The following is a 17809-nucleotide window of genomic DNA, read 5'->3' on the forward strand; positions in this document are numbered from 1 at the left end:
GGGTGACATTTTTGTCATCAGTCTTGTGGATAATGTAAAGCACCATGCCCATAACAAAATAATTCCCGTTGCTCCCTCTGTCACAAAGTACGTTACGCGCTCAGACGATCCTCTCAGTCTCACTTGCATTTTGGGATTTGTAGACCTAAACAGTTAAAAATTCCAGAGTGGCCAATTGTAGGACTAAAACTCCCTGGAGGAAATGCTGTCCATGTGATTTGGGGACGCAGAATGGTACGATGGGATTGTTAGTTCTGGTATCCACATCCTTAATTGGATGATTACGGCTGTTCCAAAACATAGACTACATCTCCCAGTGGCCAGCGCGAAAATGCCATGCTCAGCCTCTCTCTGACGTCAATGTCTCCATTCGCATCCCATGTACCCAGCAGCCTGACGGGTGTTGTAGTTTGACTTCATAAGCCTGCGTTAACATTTAAGGGCAGACCATTAATATGTACTGCAACTCCCGGCTGGCATCGCGGCTCTACCAATTTATACCCGAGGAAGATGGCGGTGGCGCTGAAGAAGCAGAGGAGGCGGCAGCCACGGCGCTGAAAGCAAAGGAGACGTGCTCCAGACGGTCGAGGGAGGCGTTTAGCAAAAAGGGAAAATTACAGTACAACCAGCAGAAGTGATTGCGTGAAGCTCCACCCCTCCCCAAGCCTTCGTCCCATTGGTTAAAGCAGCAAAGATGGCTGTCCATTGAGTAGAAACCCCTTTCCAATCGGCTGGAGTTGGTTATTGGCATCTCTTCGTTTTCCTGCTCCCTCCCAATACATAACTTTGGGCTGGTTGTTATCCCGAACCCTGACCCTGAACTGCGAGAAAAGGGGCAGGTAACTGCGCCGCTTTCCCCGAAACCCCCCTTCCTTTGGTCCAGCTTTTTGGAACAAGGCTTTCATATTGTTTGGTCGGTTCCATTTCACCTCTTTCCATCCGTTCCCTGCCTTGGCTATAAATCCTCAGCTCAAAAGTCTGGCTGGAGCTGTCTTCCCTTGGCAGCCTCTTTTTCCTCGTTTTTGCCCTGGGTCTATTTACCTGTCCCTCTTTTCCCAAAGACCTTACTTTGTGACTGTCTGCCTTGACCCTTGAGTCACCATCAGTAGTCAGCCTATCAGTCTAAATCAAAATATCGATTCTATTTATTAAATTTTTTTGGTAGGAGCAAAGTTCTATTTGTAATTCTGAGGGGATTTTTACTTCAATCAATCCACTTTAATAACCAGGAACTCTGAAATTTCAGTTTCCTGCGCAGGGTAGGATAGTATCCCTGGATCTGGAAGCCCTTATTTTAACTGAGGACTCCCTGGCCCCTTTCCCCGACACCTTCAATCTTGGCTCTTTCTTTCCCCCACCTCTTTTTCTGAGAAGCTACTTTGCAAGGCTCAGTGCCACGTTAGCAGGGGCTTCAATATCTCCTCCAGTGTCTCTTTGTGCAGGCCACACAGAGCAGGAGGAAGGGGGAGCCCACTTTCTGCATATAGCTGGGTGGTGGGCAGGTGCTAATGGAACGCAGAAGAGTCTGACTGTCCTAGTGGCAGAGTCGTGCAGCTCCTCTTTTTTGAGGTTCAGGCCCACCTCTTCAAAGGGAGGACAGGACTTGTGGAGGGAAGGGTTGTTTCTCTTTGAGGACCTAGCACCCCTCTCCACGTGCCCCTCACCTACCATGGCAGCAAAAGGGAAGCGGAGTGGCCAGCAGTGGCCTGAAGACCAGCTGATCCAGCAGCACGGGCTGCACTCGTTGCACCGCATGTTCCAGATCGTGGGGGCCCAGCTCACCCACCGGGACGTGCGGGTGCTCTCCTTCCTCTTTGTGGACGTCATCGCCGACTACGAGCGGGGACTGATCCGGAGCGGCCGCGACTTCTTCCTCGCCCTGGAGCGGCAGGGGCGCTGCGACGAGACCAACTTCCAGCACGTGCTGCAGCTCCTGCGCATCATCACCCGGCATGACCTGCTGCCCTACGTCACACTCAAGAGGCGCAAGACTGGTAAGCAGCCGCTTTGGGGAGGGAGCACTAGACGAAGCTGCCGCCTGTGCCCTCAGGCTGAGAGGCAGCATCCCGCAGTTACTGTCTTAAAGAGTTACGTAATGAGCTGATATAGTTATCTCATTGGGGCTTTGTGAGAATTGGACACCATGCACCCCTGTTTCTGCCATAGCCCGGCACAATCCCCTCCTTTCCTCACGGTCCTGCACCTGTAGTTGCACAGTCTCATACTGTGCTGTCGTAGAGACCGTGAAGCCTATGGGCTCAAACCAAATGTCAAAGCACTCCCTGACTTAATAGTCATAGAAAAATAGAGCACAGGATCAGGCCCTTCAGCCCATCTAGTCTGCCAAAGTATTTAAACCGCCTACTCCCATCGACCTGCACCGGGACCATTCCCCTAACATCCATGTAGCTATCCAAATTTCTCCCAAACACTGAAGTCGAGCTCACTTGCACCACTTGCACTGGCAGCTGATGATTCGGGCCAAGACCCTTCATCAGTACAGTCCTAATGAAGGGTCTTGGCCCAAAACGTTGACTGTACTCTTTTCCATAGATGCTACCTGGCCTGCTGAGTTCCTTTTCTACCTGTGACACCACGTTTAATGAACTATGGACATGTATTCCCAGGTCCGTTTGTTCTGCTGCTCTCCTCAGTGCTCAACCGTTCACTGTGTAAGACTGACCCTAGATGGTATTGTCAAGGTGCAACACCTCATACTTGCCTGCGTTAAATTCCATCTGCCATTTTCCAGCTGGTACAGATCCCACTGCAAATCATGATAGCCTTCCTCACTGTCCACTACACCCTCAATTTTGGTGTCATTTACAAATTTGCTGATCCAGTTAACCACATTATCATCTAAATCATTGATACAGATGCCAAACAACAACGGACCCAACACCAATCCCTGTGGCACACCACTAGTCACAGCCCTCCAGTCAGAGAGGTAAACATCTACTACCACTCTCTGGCTTCTCCCACAAAGTCAACATCTAGTCCAATTTGCTACCTCACCCTGAATGCTGAGCAAACGAACCTTAACCAGCCTCCCATGTGGGACCTTGTCAAATGCCTTGCTAAAGTCCATGAAGACAACATCCACTGCCTTGCCTTCATCAACTTTCCTGGTAACATAGAACATAGAATAGTACAGCACAGTACAGGCCCTTCGGCCCACAATGTTGTGCCGACCCTCAAACCCTGCCTCCCATATAACCCCCCACCTTAAATTCCTCCATATACCTGTCCAGTAGTCTCTTAAATTTCACTAGTGTATCTGCCTCCACCACTGATTCAGGCAGTGCATTCCACGCACCAACCACTCTCTGAGTAAAAAAAAACACCTTCCTCTAATATCCCCCTTGAACTTCCCACCCTGTACCTTAAAGCCATGTCCTCTTGTATTGAGCAGTGGTGCCCTGGAGAAGAGGTGCTGGCTGTCCACTCCATCTATTCCTCTGAATATCTTGTATACCTCTATCATGTCTCCTCTCATCCTCCTCTCCAAAGAGTAAAGCCCTTGCTCCCTTAATCTCTGATCATAATGCATACTCTCTAAACCAGGCAGCATCTTGGTAAATCTGCTCTGTACCCTTTTCAACGCTTCCACATCGTTCTTATAGTGAGGCGACCAGAACTGGACACAGTACTCCAAGTGTGGCCTAACCAGAGTTTTATAGAGCTGCATCATTACATCGCGACTCTTAAACTCTATCTCTCGACTTATGAAAGCTAACACCCGATAAGCTTTCTTAACTACCCTATCCACCTGTGAGGCAACTTTCAGGGATCTGTGGACATGTACCACCAGATCCCTCTGCTCCTCCACACTACCAAGTATCCTGCCATTTACTTTGTACTGTGCCTTGGAGTTTGTCCTTCCAAAGTGTACCACCTCACACTTCTCCGGGTTGAACTCCATCTGCCACTTCTCAGCCCACTTCTGCATCCTATCAATGTCTCTCTGCAATCTTCGACAATCCTCTACACTATCTACAACACCACCAACCTTTATGTCATCTGCAAACTTGCCAACCCACCCTTCGACCCCCACATCCAGGTCGTTAATAAAAATCACAAAAGGTAGAGGTCCCAGAACAGATCCTTGTGGGACACCACTAATCACAATCCTCCAATCTGAATGTACTCCACCACCACCACCCTCTGCCTTCTGCAGGCAAGCCAATTCTGAATCCACCTGGCCAAACTTCCCTGGATCCCATGCCTTCTTTACTTTATACGTTATACTTTATACTTTATTGTCACCAAACAATTGATACTAGAATGTACAGTTGTCACAGCGATATTTGATTCTGCGCTTCCCACTCCCTGGATTACAAATATTAAATACTAAAAATTTAAATTATAAATCATAAATAGAAAATAGAAAAATGGAAAGTAAGGTAGTGCAAAAAAACCGAGAGGCAGGTCCGGATATTTGGAGGGTATGGCCCCCTGGGTCAGGACTTTCTGAATAAGCCTACTGTGTGGCACCTTGTCAAATGGCACCTGGAAAAACTGAATAGGATTAGTTTGACATGACCCACCATACACACAGCCATGCTGACTATGCCTGATCAGTCCCTGTCTATCCAAATACTCATACAGTATATCCGGCCCCTTAGAAGACCTTCCAATTACTTGCCCTCCACTGATTTCGGACTCACCAGCCTATAATTCCTGGATTAATTTTAGGGCCTTTATTAATCAGTGAATATTAGCTATCCCTCAATCCTCTGGCACCTCACCTGTTGCCAAGGATAATTTAAGTATCTCTGCTAGGCCCCTGCAATTTCTGCACATTACAGATTCTCAACCTGCCCATTACTTCTGTGAACACCAGGGAATTGAATGATAAATTTACTGCAGCCAGCCTGTGGGAGGAAACTGGAGAACCCAGGGAAACCCACGTGCTCACAGGGGAGACGTGCGAAGTGCACACGGACAAGACCAAGACGGGTGTGGAACCCGGTCTGCTGGGGGCGTGTGGCAGCAGCACGACCTTGCACTCCCCCACAGCGCTGTCTCTTCTGAATCACGTGCCTGTGAGGATATGTGGGGTCCTTTTCGTGCCTGGTCTCATGATTTGGTCTCCTGTATTGAGCTTTCCACATCGGCCATTTTCTATATCTGCTCTCTTTCTGGGGATAATGAGACATGTGGAACACTTGCCTTTATTAGGTGAGGCATTGAGTTCAAATGTCAGGGTGTTATGTTGCAACTTTTAAAAACTCTGGTAAGGCCATGTCTGGAGAATTGCAAACAGTTCTGGGCACCCCATTACAGGAAGGATGTCGAGGCTTAGGAGAGGGTGCAGAAGAGGAAGGGGTGCCTCTGGATTAGAGGACAGTTCTATCACTAGAGGCTGGACAAACTTGCGTTGTTTTCTTTGGAGTGACGAAGCTGAGGGGAGATCTGATTGAGGGATATAAGACTGAGAGGCAAAGGTAGAATAGACAGAGTGTATCTGCTTCCCAGGGTTGAAATGTCGATTACCAGAGGGTGTGGGAGGGGTAAGGTTTTCACTCAGTGGTGGATGACTGGAATGTGCTGGTAGAGGCACATAAATTGGAGACTGTAGTCAGGCACGTGAACGTGAGGAAATGGAAGGATATGGACATCGGGTCAGCAGAGGGATTAGTTAAGTTTGCCATTTTACCTGTCCTAATTTATCTGGTTCAGCACCTCACTGTGGGCTGAAAGGCCTGTTCCTGTGCGTCTCTGGTCTCTGGTCTGTCCAGACAGCTCTGACTTTAACTTGCAAACAATTCTCATGCTGGGGAAGTGTTGAAACCTCTAAAGACCACCTTTATCTAATTGCAGTTCTTCTTGTGAAGCTGCAGTTCCATTTCGCCTGGATCCAGTCTGTTCCCCCACCCTTGAAACTGGTGCTCCAATCCACTGATTTTTACCGTTGGAGAGGTCTATGTCTTGTCTGTTCAGTTCGGTTCAGATCCTGCAACACCCTATGGGTTGTAGGGGTGCTTTCGCATGTCTCGGGCTAGTGAGTCCTGGTGGTGCTCACTGCTCTCCAGGCTGGACCACAACCAATATCCTCCAGCTCGGTGGCTTGCCCTGGTCTCAAACACATGGCCGTTGTAGTTCTTAGCGAGCTCATTCGCCCTGGCCAGTGACTTCGAGGTCCTTCGCCCAGTGATGCCATGTCAACACCACCCCCTCATGTCGGTTAACCCACCAGCTGAAGCCATGTGCCACTTGGAGGCAGACGTAAGAGATTTAGATGGATGGGGTGCAGTGATGTCCGTCCACCCTATGAGGTAGCGTGTGGCTGCCAGACGTCAAAGGACATCAGTACGGCCTCTGTCCAGAGCCCTCCACCCCCTACACCTCGGCAGTAGCTGCACTCTAATCCTTGCAATGCTATGATCGCCTGTTAGCTGGAAATTTTCTCTTGACGCTTTCCCCACCTGGCCTGGCTCATTCATTAGGGCCCTCAGAGTGAGAAACGGCCTTGGTAAGTTCAAACTGAGTGGAAGTAGTGTCTCAATAAATACCTGCTGATCCAGACTCTTCCTTCCCAGTGGGTGAAGTTGCTATCGGTACACCTGTTTTCTCTGCAGCTGTTGGGTGAGTTTAAAGAACTGGGGCAGTTTCTCACATCATGCATCCTGTGCCATGTGGGGATTTTAATTTTATTGAGATGTAGCGCGGAATATGGGCTTCCAGCCGTTTGAGTCATGCCGCCCAGCAACGATCACGGGACAATTTACAATGACCGATTCACCCATGGGATGCTTCCCATCTTCTGGGCAAGCCCACATTCAGGACGAGTGCTCAGTTGTGGAAGCTGGCACGCCGAGCTTGAGTGACAGCTGATGTGACATCGGTACATTCCTGAGACTGGGAGTTCAGTGGCGAGCAGGGTTCTCAGGTGCTGATGCAGCAACTGAAAGCCATGCAGGTGGCGAGAGGCTGGATGACTGCCGGCCAGGACAGGGTGCGGTTTGTGTAAGTGGGTGGTCAGGACGGGCGCAGTGGGCCGAAGAGCCTGCTTATCATATATACTTGCAACCGGTGTAAACAACGACCATAACCAATCTGGACAGTTTCCCTTCTCCCCTCTCCCTTCGGGCAGAGATATAAAAGCCTGAAACCACATACTAGCAGGCTCAGGGTGAGACGCAGGGATTACAATTCGTGCCGATGTTAGAGCTCTGCAGTGAGCAACAGGTGTGGGTTCTCTGACAGATGGTGACTGAGGAGCAGAAGGAGGTGGGAGGGAGACGTTGGGCAACAAGGGAAGACGTGGCAGCTCAGCTCACCTCCCCTCCTGTCCCTCCTTCCAGTGTCACCGGATCCTGTGGACAAGTATCTGGAGCAGAGTTCTGTCACCTATCTTGTACCCCGAAGCCTGGCTGCTGAGGGAGCGACAGAGCACAACAAACCAGGTGGGAAGAAGCACAGGACAGGTACACTCCAAGGGTAATGGGCCAGACACAGTGAATCTCCCCCCGGCACCGTCCCATCGCGCGCTCCCCCCCCGGCACCGTCCCGTCGCGTGCTCCCAGGACACCAGTCAGACACAGTGAAGCTCCCCCCGGCACCGTCCCGTTGCACATTACCCCCCCTGGCACTGTCCTGTCGCACGCTCCCCCCGACACTGGTCAGACACAGCGAAGCTTCCCCCGGCACCGTCCCGTTGCACACTACCCGCCCCCGGCACCGTCCCATCGCGCGCTCCCCCCCGGCACCGTCCCGTTGCACACTACCCCCCCCCCGGCACTGTCCTGTCGCACGCTCCCCCTGACACTGGTCAGACACAGTGAAGCTTCCCCCGGCACCGTCCCGTTGCACATTACCCCCCCCGGCACTGTCCTGTCGCACGCTCCCCCCGACACTGGTCAGACACAGCGAAGCTTCCCCCGGCACCGTCCCGTTGCACACTACCCGCCCCCGGCACCGTCCCATCGCGCGCTCCCCCCTGGCACTGTCCCGTTGCACACTACCCACCCCCCCCCCCCCCGGCACCGTCCCATCGCGCACTCCCCCCTGGCACCGTCCCGTTGCGTGCTCCCAGGACACCGGTCAGACACAGTGAAGCTTCCCCCGGCACCGTCCCGTTGCACACTACCCCCTCCCCACCCCGGCACCGTCCCATCGCGCGCTCCCCCCTGGCACCGTCCCATTGCGTGCTCCCAGGACACCGGTCAGACACAGTGAAGCTTCCCCCGGCACCGTCCCATTGCACACTACCCCCTCCCCACCCCGGCACCGTCCCATCGCGCGCTCCCCCCTGGCACCGTCCCGTCACACACTACCCCTCCGGCACTGTCCCGTTGCGTGCTCCCAGGACACTGGTCAGACACAGTGAAGCTCCATCTCCATTCTCTCCTTATTTTCCCTTTAGGCCGTTTACTGTGTTGTGCCCCCGTGGCTCCTCACCCCCTACGACAGAGAGTGCACCGTGGCCGTGCTGTGGGGGGCCGGCGGGGAAAGCAGAAGATTGCTGTGCTGGACAGCAAGGAGAAGCAAACCTGCGGTGAGTTCTTTTGTTAGTTTCCCTGTGGCACCTCTGATCACCTCCCTCTGCCATCGCTCTCAGTGGTGCTCAGGAGCCCAGCAAATGAATTCCCCCCCCCCTCCCCCAACAGTGGGACAGCCTCCCACATTTCCACTGGCCACAGTACTTCTCACCAACTCGTGTCTCCTTCCCAGTGTTATCACTCCTTCACCCGGCCCTTCTCTCCTTTGACCCTCACCTCCCAGGATCACTGTCTGCTTACTGTTACACCCCCACCCCTACGAGCCCTGTGCAGAACACAGCACAGTACCCACAGTATTGTGCCAGCCTGTGTTAACATACTCCACAATAAATCTAACCCTTGCCTCCCGCATGGCCTATAACTCTCCATTTTAATGTATTAAATGTCCCTCTTCTGTCAGCCACAACCACCATCCCCAGCAGTGTATTCCAGCCACCCACCATTCTGTATAAAACCTGCCTCTGACATCTACCAATATCCTCTGGTACGACCATTGCTGTCCTGGAGAAGAAAGTGCTGACTGTTTACTCTTATGCTTTCCACAATCTTACACACCTCTGTCATTTCCCCTCTTATCTTCCATTGCTCCACAAAGAAGCCCTAGCCAGCTGAGCCTATCAATAGACAATAGGTGCAGGAGTAGGCCATTCGGCCCTTTGAGCCAGCACCGCCATTCACTGTGATCATGGCTGATCATCCACAATCAGTACCCCGTTCCTGCTTTATCCCCATATCCCTTCACTCCGCTATCTCTAAGAGCTCTATCTAACTCTTTTTTGAAAGAATCCAGAGAATTGGCCTCCACTGCCTTCTGAGGCAGAGCATTCCACAGATCCACAACCCTCTGTGTGAAAAAGTTCTTCCTCAACTCCGTTCTAAGTTGTCTACGCCTTATTCTTAAACTGTGGCCTCTGGTTCTGGACTCCCCCAACATTGGGAACATGTTTCCTGCCTCCATCCTCATAAGACATGCTCTCTAATCCAAGCAGCATCTTGGTATATCTCCTCTGCACCCTCAAGCCAGCAATCAGTACAATACTCTGGTGTAACCAGTTTTGTGGAGCTGTAGCATTATGTCCCGGCCAGCACACCATCGGTCGCCATAAACACCCTGTCAACTTGTGTGGCAACTTTGAAGGAGCCCATTCCTTCACACTGCTAACAACCTTGTATTCCACCTTCAAGTTCGCTTCACACTTTTCCGAATTGTAATCATCTGCTATTTCTCCACCCAACTCTGCATTCTGTCTATATGCTGTTGTAACCTACAGCCTTTTACACTATCCACAGTTGAGACATGCTGGAAGTCTTGAGCAGCCCCACACTAAGTGCTGGTAGAACTCGGTAGGTCAGGCAGTGTCTATGGAGGGAAATACAAGTGACTTTTCATCAGGACTGCAAAAGAAGGGGAAGGAAGCCAGAATAAAATTGGGAATTCTCACCATGGACGTCCAGTCCCTGTATGCTTCTATCCCTTATCAGGAAGGCCTCAGGCTCCCCCCTGCTTTCTTGACAACAGACTCAACCATTTCCCCTCCACCATCACACTCCTCCATCTGTTGGAACTGATACTTAATTCTCAACAATGTCTCTTTCGGCTCCTCCAACTTCCTCCAAACCCAACGTGCAGCCATGACTACTCTTGTAGGCCCCCAGATATGCCTGATTTTCCATCGGCTATGTGTCTCAAGCCTACAGTAGTAATTCTCCACAACTCTTTCTGCGCTACTTTAATGACTGTATTGTTGCTGTATGAACCCTGGGTGCCCTCCCAAGACTATGGTCAACAGCTCCTAGAAGACAGCGCCGCGGCTAATGTAGATGAACTGAACACACTGATGAGGGAGAAGTGCAGAGTCCGTCATCGTGCCCGACGCTGGCCCCCTAGGCCTGAGTCGACATAGTAGTAGTATTGTTGCTGCTTCATGCCCCCATACTGAACTCATCAATTTCATCAACTTTGTCTCTACGCTGCCTTCAAATTTACTTGGTCTATCTCTGATGCCTCTCTCCCCTTCCTTGATCTCTGGAGACAGACTATCTACGACCGTCTTTTACAAACCCACTGACTCTCAGAGCTATGTACCCTGAGTATACCTCTTCCTGCACTGTCTCTTATAAAAATGCTGTTCCCTTCTCACCGTTTCTCCACCTCTGCTGGACTTATTCTCAGGATGAGGCTTTCCATTCCTAGATATGAGATGTCCTCCTTCAGAGAACGGGAATCCTCTTCCTCTACCATTGGTGCTGGCCTCACAACGTTCTGCACAATCTCCGAAGTATCCCACCACTAGGCACGTCTTTCCCCTGCCCCTCATTTCTGCAGGGATCACTCTCTCCCTTGCTCACTCGTACCTCACCACTGATCTCCCTCCTGGCACTATCACTGCAAGTGGGACAAGTGCTACACCTGTCCCTTCACCTCCTCCCTCACCACCATTCAGAGCCCCAAGCAGTCCTTCAGGTGAAGCGACATTTCACTTCTGAGTCTTGTCAATGTCATTTATTGCATCTGGTGTTGCATTATTGAGTCCTGATGGAGTTTGGGGGAGTGGGCAACTTTATTGAGCATATTTGCTCTGTCCATTGCAACAGCTGGAATCTGCTGGTGGCCACCCATTTTAGTTCCACTTCCCATTCCCACACTAAAACCTGATGAGGCCAAACTCAGGACGTCTTGGTAGTCTCCAACCTGATTCCGGTAATCATTCCCCTCTCACCTCACTACAGGAAGGATGTGGATACTACAGAGTGCAGAGGAGATTTACAAGGGTATTGCCTGGATTGGAGGGTGTACCTTATGAGAATAGGTTGAGTGTACTTAGCTTTTTCTCCTGGAGCAGTTAAGGATGAGAGGTGACCTGATAGAGGTGTATAGGATGATGACAGGTGTTGATCATGTGGATAGCCAGAGGCTTTTTCCCAGGGCTGAAATGGCTAACGCAAGGGAGCATAGTTTTAGGGTGCTTGGAAATGAGTACCAAGGGGATGTCGAGGGTAAATTTTTCCACACAGAGTGGTGGGTGAGCAGCGGTGGTGGAATCAGATACAATAGGGTCTTTTAAGAGCCTCTTAGATAGGTACATGGAGCTTAGAAAAATAGAGGGCTATGGGCTAGGGAAATTCTAGGCAGTTTCTAGAGTAGGTTACATGGTCGGCACAACATTGTGGGCCAAAAGTCCCGTAATGTGCTGTAGATTTCTATGTTCTGTGTTCTCTTTTACTGCCCACCCCAGTGTTCTCTCATTCGGTAGCCACGTCATACCTTCCCTTACTCTGCCTCGCCCTTACCACCTGGACCAAGACCCACCTGTCACCTGCTGCGTTGCACTCCTCCCATACTCTCATTTGGGCTTCTTTCCCTTCCTTTCTAGTCCTGATGAAGGGTCTTGGCTTAAAATATACACTGTTTATTACTCTCAGATGCTGCCTGACCTGAGTTTCTCCATCATTTTGTATATGTTACCACTATCCACAACACCAGCATCCTTTGTTTACATGCAAACTAACCAACCCCTCGGCTTCTTCATCAAAGTCAATTGTAAACTTCACAAGAAAGAGGTCCCAGAAGAGCTGCCTGCAGAACGCCACTACTCACCAACCTCCAGACAGAATACACTGCCTTTTGGATCACAAGATATAGGAGCAGAATTGGGCCATTCAGTTCATCGAGTCTGCTGCATTCCATCATGGCTGATCCCGGATCTCAGTCAACCCATGCACCTGTGTTCTCGCCATATCCTTTGATGCCCTGACCGGTCCGGAAACTATCAACTTCCGCTTAAAGCGTACCTACGGACTTGGCCTCCACTGCAATCTGTGGCAGAACATTCGACAGATTCACTACTGTCTGGCTAAAAAAAAATTCCTGCTTTCTTCTGTTCTGAAAAGTCACCCCTCAATTTTGAAGCTGTGCCCTCTAGTTGTGGATACCCCAACCATAGGAAACATCCTTTCCACATCTACCCTATCTAGTCCTTTCAATATTCAGTAGGTTTCATAGAGATTTCCGGCCCCCATCCCCCACAGCATTTTCTAAATTTCAGTGTGTACAGGCCCAAAACTACCAAATGCTCCTCATGTGTTAACCCCCTTAATTTCTGGAATCATCCTCATGAACCTCCTTTGGACTCTCTCCAATGACAACACATCCTTTCTGGAATATGGGGTCCAAAACTGTTGACAATACTCCAAGTGCAGCCTGACTGGTATCTTATAAAGGCTCAGCATCATCTTCTTGCTTTTATATTCTATTCCACTTGAAATAAATACCAACATTGTAATTGCCTTCTTTATCACAGACTCAGCCTGTAAATTAGCCATCTGGGGGTCTTGCACGATGACTCCCAAGGCTCTCTGCACCTCTGTTTGAATTTTCTCCCCATTTATATAATAGTCACAACTATTATTCCTTTTACTGAAATGTATTATCATATATTTCCCAACACTGTAATCCTTCTGTCACTATTTTGCCCATTCTTCCAATTTGTCTAAGTCATACTGCAATTGCCACAAAGCCATCAATTCCATTATCTGAATCATTGACAAACAATGTGAAAAGTAGTGGTTCCAATGCTGACCCCTGAGGAACACCACTGGTCACTAGCAGCCAACCAGAAAAGGCCCCCTTTATTCCCACTTGGCTACCTCCTGTCTGTCAGCCATTCCTCTACCCATGCCAGTAACACCATGTGATTTTGTCTTGTTAAGCAGCTTCATGTGGGGCACCTTATCAAATGCTTTCTGAAAATCTAAGTCAATGACATTCACTGCCTCTCCTTTGTCCATCTTGCTTGTTACTTCCCCGAAGAGCTAACAGATTTGTCAGGTGAGACTTCCCTTCACAGAAAGCATGCTGAGTTTGATTTATCATTAGTCTCCAAGCACCCCAAAAACACACCCATAACAATAGACTCCAACACTTTCCCAACCACTGAGGCTCGGCTAACTGGCCTATAATTTCTTTTGCCTTCCTCCCTTAAAGAGTGGAGTGACATTTGCAATCTTCCAGTCATCCGAGACCATGCAAGTTATTCTTGAAGGATCATGACCAATGCACCCGTTACCTCTTCAGCAGCCTCTCTCATGACTCTGGGATGCAGTCCATCTGTCCAGGTGTCTTATCCACCTTAAGACCTTTGCATTTGCCTAACACTTTTTCCTTTGGAAGAGCAATGGCACTCACTCCTGCTCCCTGATACTCACGGACCTCTAACATACTGCTAGTGTGAAGACAGATGCAAAGTACCTATTAAGTTCATCTGCCATTTCTTTGTCCCCCATTACTACCTCAGCAGCATCATTTTCTAGTGGTCCAATATCAACTCTCAACTCCCTTTTACTCTTTATATAAAAAAAACTGTAAAAAAAAAAAAAAATTAGTATCCTGCTTTATATTATTGGCTAGTTTGCCCTCATATTTCACCATTTCTCTTGTAGCTTTTTTTCGTTGCCTTTTGTTGGATTTTAAAAGCGTCCCAGTCATCTAACTTCCCACTCACTTTTACTACCTTGCCCTTTCCTTGGCTTGTTTGCTGTTGTTAACTTCCCTTGTCAGCCGCAGTTGCCTAGTCCTGCATTTGACAACAGCTGCTTCTATGGGACATAATAGGTCCTGCTTTTTGTGAACTATTCGCAGAAACTTCAACCACCTCTTCTCTGCCGTCATGCCTGCCAGTAACCACCTCCAAACCACCTGGGCAAAGTCCTCTTTCATGGCCCTGTAGTTTCCTTTATTCCACTCAGATACTGATGATCGTGTTTTGTGCCTCTCCCTCTCAGATGCAGTCCGTTGAGTCTACTGGGCCTTTCCATCATGCTGATTTATTATCCCTCTCAACCCAATTCTCCTGACAACTCCCCGTAACCTTTGACACCCTGACTAATCGTGAACATATCAACCTCTGCTTTAAATGTACCCAGTGACGTATCTCCAGCCACTTGTGGCAATGAATTCCAATGATTCACTACACTCTGGCTGAACAAATTCGTCCTCACCTCTGTTCTTGAGGGATGTTCTTGTGTTCTGATGCTGTGCCCTCTGATCCTAGAGGCACTCGAACAGGAAATATTCTCCCCATATCCACTCTATCTAGACCTTTCAATATTTGATGCATTTCACCCATTGTTCTAAACTCCACTGAGTACAGGCCCAGAGCCATCAAACACTCCTCATATTTTAATTATTTCTTTCCCAGAATCATTCTTGTGAACCTGCTCTGGACCATCTACATTGCCAGCACATCTTTTCTTAGATAAGGGGGCCAAAACTGCTCACAATACTCCAAGTGCATGCTGACCAATACCTTGTTAAGCCTCAGCATGTACAGTGGCATGCAAAAGTTTGGGCACCCCTGGTCAAAATTTCTGTTACTGTGAATAGCTAGGTGAGTAAAAGATGAACTGATTTCTAAAAGGCGTAAATTAAAGATGACACATTTCTTTAATATTTTAAGCAAGAAAACTTCTTTATTTCCATCTTTTACAGTTTCAAAATAACAGAAAAGGGAAATGGCCTAAAGCAAAAGTTTGGGCACCCTGCATGGCAGTACTTAGTAACACCCCCTTTGGCAAGTAGCACAGCTTGTAAACGCTTTTTGAAGCCAGCTAAGAATCTTTCAATTCTTGTTTAGGGGATTTTCACCCATTCTTCCTTGCAAAAGGCTTCTAGTTCTGTGAGATTCTTGGGCTGTCTTGCATGCACTGCTCTTTTGAGGTCTATCCACAGATTCTCGATGATGTTTAGGTCAGGGGACTGTGAGGGCCATGGCAAAACTTTCAGCTTGCACCTCTTGAGGTAGTCCATTGTGGATTTTGAGGTGTATTTAGGGTCATTATCCTGTTGTGGAAGCCATCCTCTTTTCACTTTCGGCTTTTTTACAGACTGTGTGGTGTTTGCTTCCAGAATTTGCTGGTATTTAATAGAATTCATTCTTCCCTCTACCAGTAAGTGTTCCCTGTGCCACTGGGTACAACACAAGCCCAAAGCATGATCGATCCACCCCGTGCTTAACAGTTGGAGAGGTATTCTTTTCATGAAATTCTGCACCCTTTTTTCTCCAAACATACCTTTGCTCATTGTGGCCAAAAAGTTCTATTTTAACTTCATCAGTCCACAGGACTTGTTTCCAGAATGCATCAGGCTTGTGTAGATGTTCCTTTGAACTTTTTGGCCTCTTAGCTGGCTACAAAAAGTGTTTACAAGCTGTGATACTTGCCAAACGGGTGTTACTAAGTACTGCTATGCAGGGTGCCCAAACTTTTGCTTCTGGCCATTTTCCTTTTTTGTTATTTTGAAACTGTAAAAGATGGAAATAAAAATTTTCTTGCTTAAAATATTAAAGAAATGTGTCATCTTTAACTGTATGCCTTTTGGAAACAGTTCATCTTTTACTCGTTTAGCTATTCACAGTAACAGAAATTTTGACCGGGGTGCCCAAACTTTTGCATGTCACTGTACATCCTTGCTTTTGTATTCTAGTCCTCTGCAAATGAAAGCTAACATTGCATTTGACTTCCTTGCCACCAACTCACCTGCAAGGTGACCTTTAGTGAAACCTGCACAAAGACTCCCAAGTCCCATCGTACCTGTGATTTTTGAATTTTCTCCCCAATTAGAAAATGGTCTTTACCTTTAATCCTTCTACCAAAGTGCGTGACAGTACACTTTCCTCCACGATATTCCATCTGCTGCTACTTTGCTCATTCTCCCAGTCTGCTTGGGTCCTTCTGCAGTCTCCCTGGTTCCTCAATACTACCTGCCCCTCCACTTATCTTTGAATCGTCCACAAATTGGCCACAAAGCTATCAGTTTCATCAGCCAGATCATTGCCAAGTAACATGAAAAGAAACAGTCCCAACACCTCTGTGGAAAAGAACTGGTCACTGGCAGGCAGCCAGAAACATACCCCCTCTAGCCCCACCCTTTGCCTCCTGTCAGACTCCAGCATCTTCCCAACCACCAAGTCAGGTTAACTAGCCTGTAATTTTCTTTCTTTTGCCTCCCTCCCTTAAAGAGTGAAGTGACACTTGCAATTTTCCGATCCTCTAGAACTTTTCCAGAATCTCGCAGTTCTTGAAAGATTGCTACTAATGCTTCCACAGTCTCTTGATCTACCTCGGTCAGAACCCTGGGCTGTAATCCATCTGGTCCAGGTGACTTATCTACCTCAGACCTTTCAGCTTCCTGAGCACCTTCTCCATAGTAATATCAACCACACTCACTCCTGCCCCCTGACATTCTCGAACTTCTAGTGATTAGGGATTAGTATCTGGGTGTTTTTGATTTGCTTTCTAGCTGGTTCAGCACAATATTGTGGGCCAAATGGCCTCTTCCTGTTTTGAGTTGTGTCAGGGTCTTTTTACCCTTGCAGTTTCTTAACTCTACTCACAAGGATTCTACATCTTTCAATCCTATGTCTCCTTTTTCTAAGGATATGATTTTTTTAAGCCAATAGAGCCATGCCACCCCATCTGCTGACCTGCCTGTCCTTTCAATAGTGTGTATTGATTTTAGTACGCGCTGTGCCTTCTGTGAGTGAGTCAGTTCTAATTCCACACAGCCAAATTTTCCCATGGACCCTCTTTGCTACCTCAACCCCACCCTTCTCCATGTAATCTGCCCTCTGCCTCCCCTCCCCTTCATCCCCCTTTCTGCCCCCTCCATTCATCCTGTGCTTTTTCTACTCAGACATCCGTCTGCGTGTGAGGGCCGAGTACTGTCAGCACCAGACGGCGCTGGAGGGCAATGTGTTCTCCAACAAACCTGGGCGGCTGGAGCGCCAGTTTGAGCGGTTTGCACAGGCCAACACCATCCTCAAGTCCCGGGACCTAGGCTCCATCATTTGTGACATCAAGTTCTCCGAGCTTACATACCTGGATGCCTTCTGGAGGGACTACATCAATGGCTCACTGCTAGAAGCCTTGAAGGGCGTCTTCATCACCGACTCGCTCAAGCAGGCCGTGGGCCACGAGGCCATCAAGCTGCTGGTCAATGTGGACGAAGATGACTACACAGCGGGTCGGCAGCGGCTGCTGCGCAATCTCATGCTGCAGCACGGGCCCTGAGGGTGCAGGGCAAAGGGCAGCTGTCCCCCACCACACCAGCTGAGGGAGGGTGGGGAGGGATTCAGAAGTCTCATTCCTCCCCCTTCCACTCTCTCTATCGACCACTTACTCTTTCACCTCTCCTCCCCTCCCCACCACCACCACCACAGCCCTCCTCATTCTTTCTCCAGTTCTCCTGCCCGCCCCAACTCCTTGGGCTCCCGGTTCTTGGTCTATCACCCACCCTCCCAGCCCTTCAC

The 17809-nt window shown here is 49.0% G+C and overlaps 1 protein-coding gene across 1 annotated transcript; it reads left to right on the top strand.

Annotated features, from left to right (window-relative positions):
* Positions 1-475: 475 nt before the first annotated feature.
* On the top strand, positions 476-17804 carry dedd (death effector domain containing). Its single transcript, XM_063065136.1, has 4 exons — positions 476-1994; positions 7308-7409; positions 8369-8500; positions 17194-17804. The coding sequence occupies exons 1-4, from the start codon at positions 1670-1672 to the stop codon at positions 17568-17570; spliced, it is 936 nt and encodes a 311-aa protein (XP_062921206.1). The 5' UTR covers positions 476-1669; the 3' UTR covers positions 17571-17804.
* The last annotated feature ends 5 nt before the right edge of the window (positions 17805-17809 follow it).

The sequence above is a fragment of the Mobula hypostoma genome, chromosome 13 (assembly GCF_963921235.1).
Source record: "Mobula hypostoma chromosome 13, sMobHyp1.1, whole genome shotgun sequence".
Taxonomy (NCBI): Eukaryota; Metazoa; Chordata; class Chondrichthyes; order Myliobatiformes; family Myliobatidae; genus Mobula; species Mobula hypostoma.

Bases quoted from the DNA above. Each gene is read 5' to 3' on its own strand.
- dedd (XM_063065136.1), top strand. From the start codon at position 1,670: ATGGCAGCAAAAGGGAAGCGGAGTGGCCAGCAGTGGCCTGAAGACCAG. The intron at 1,995-7,307 runs GTAAGCAGCCGC...CCCTCCTTCCAG, and splicing joins ACTCAAGAGGCGCAAGACTG to TGTCACCGGATCCTGTGGAC. The intron at 7,410-8,368 runs GTGGGAAGAAGC...TTTTCCCTTTAG, and splicing joins GACAGAGCACAACAAACCAG to GCCGTTTACTGTGTTGTGCC.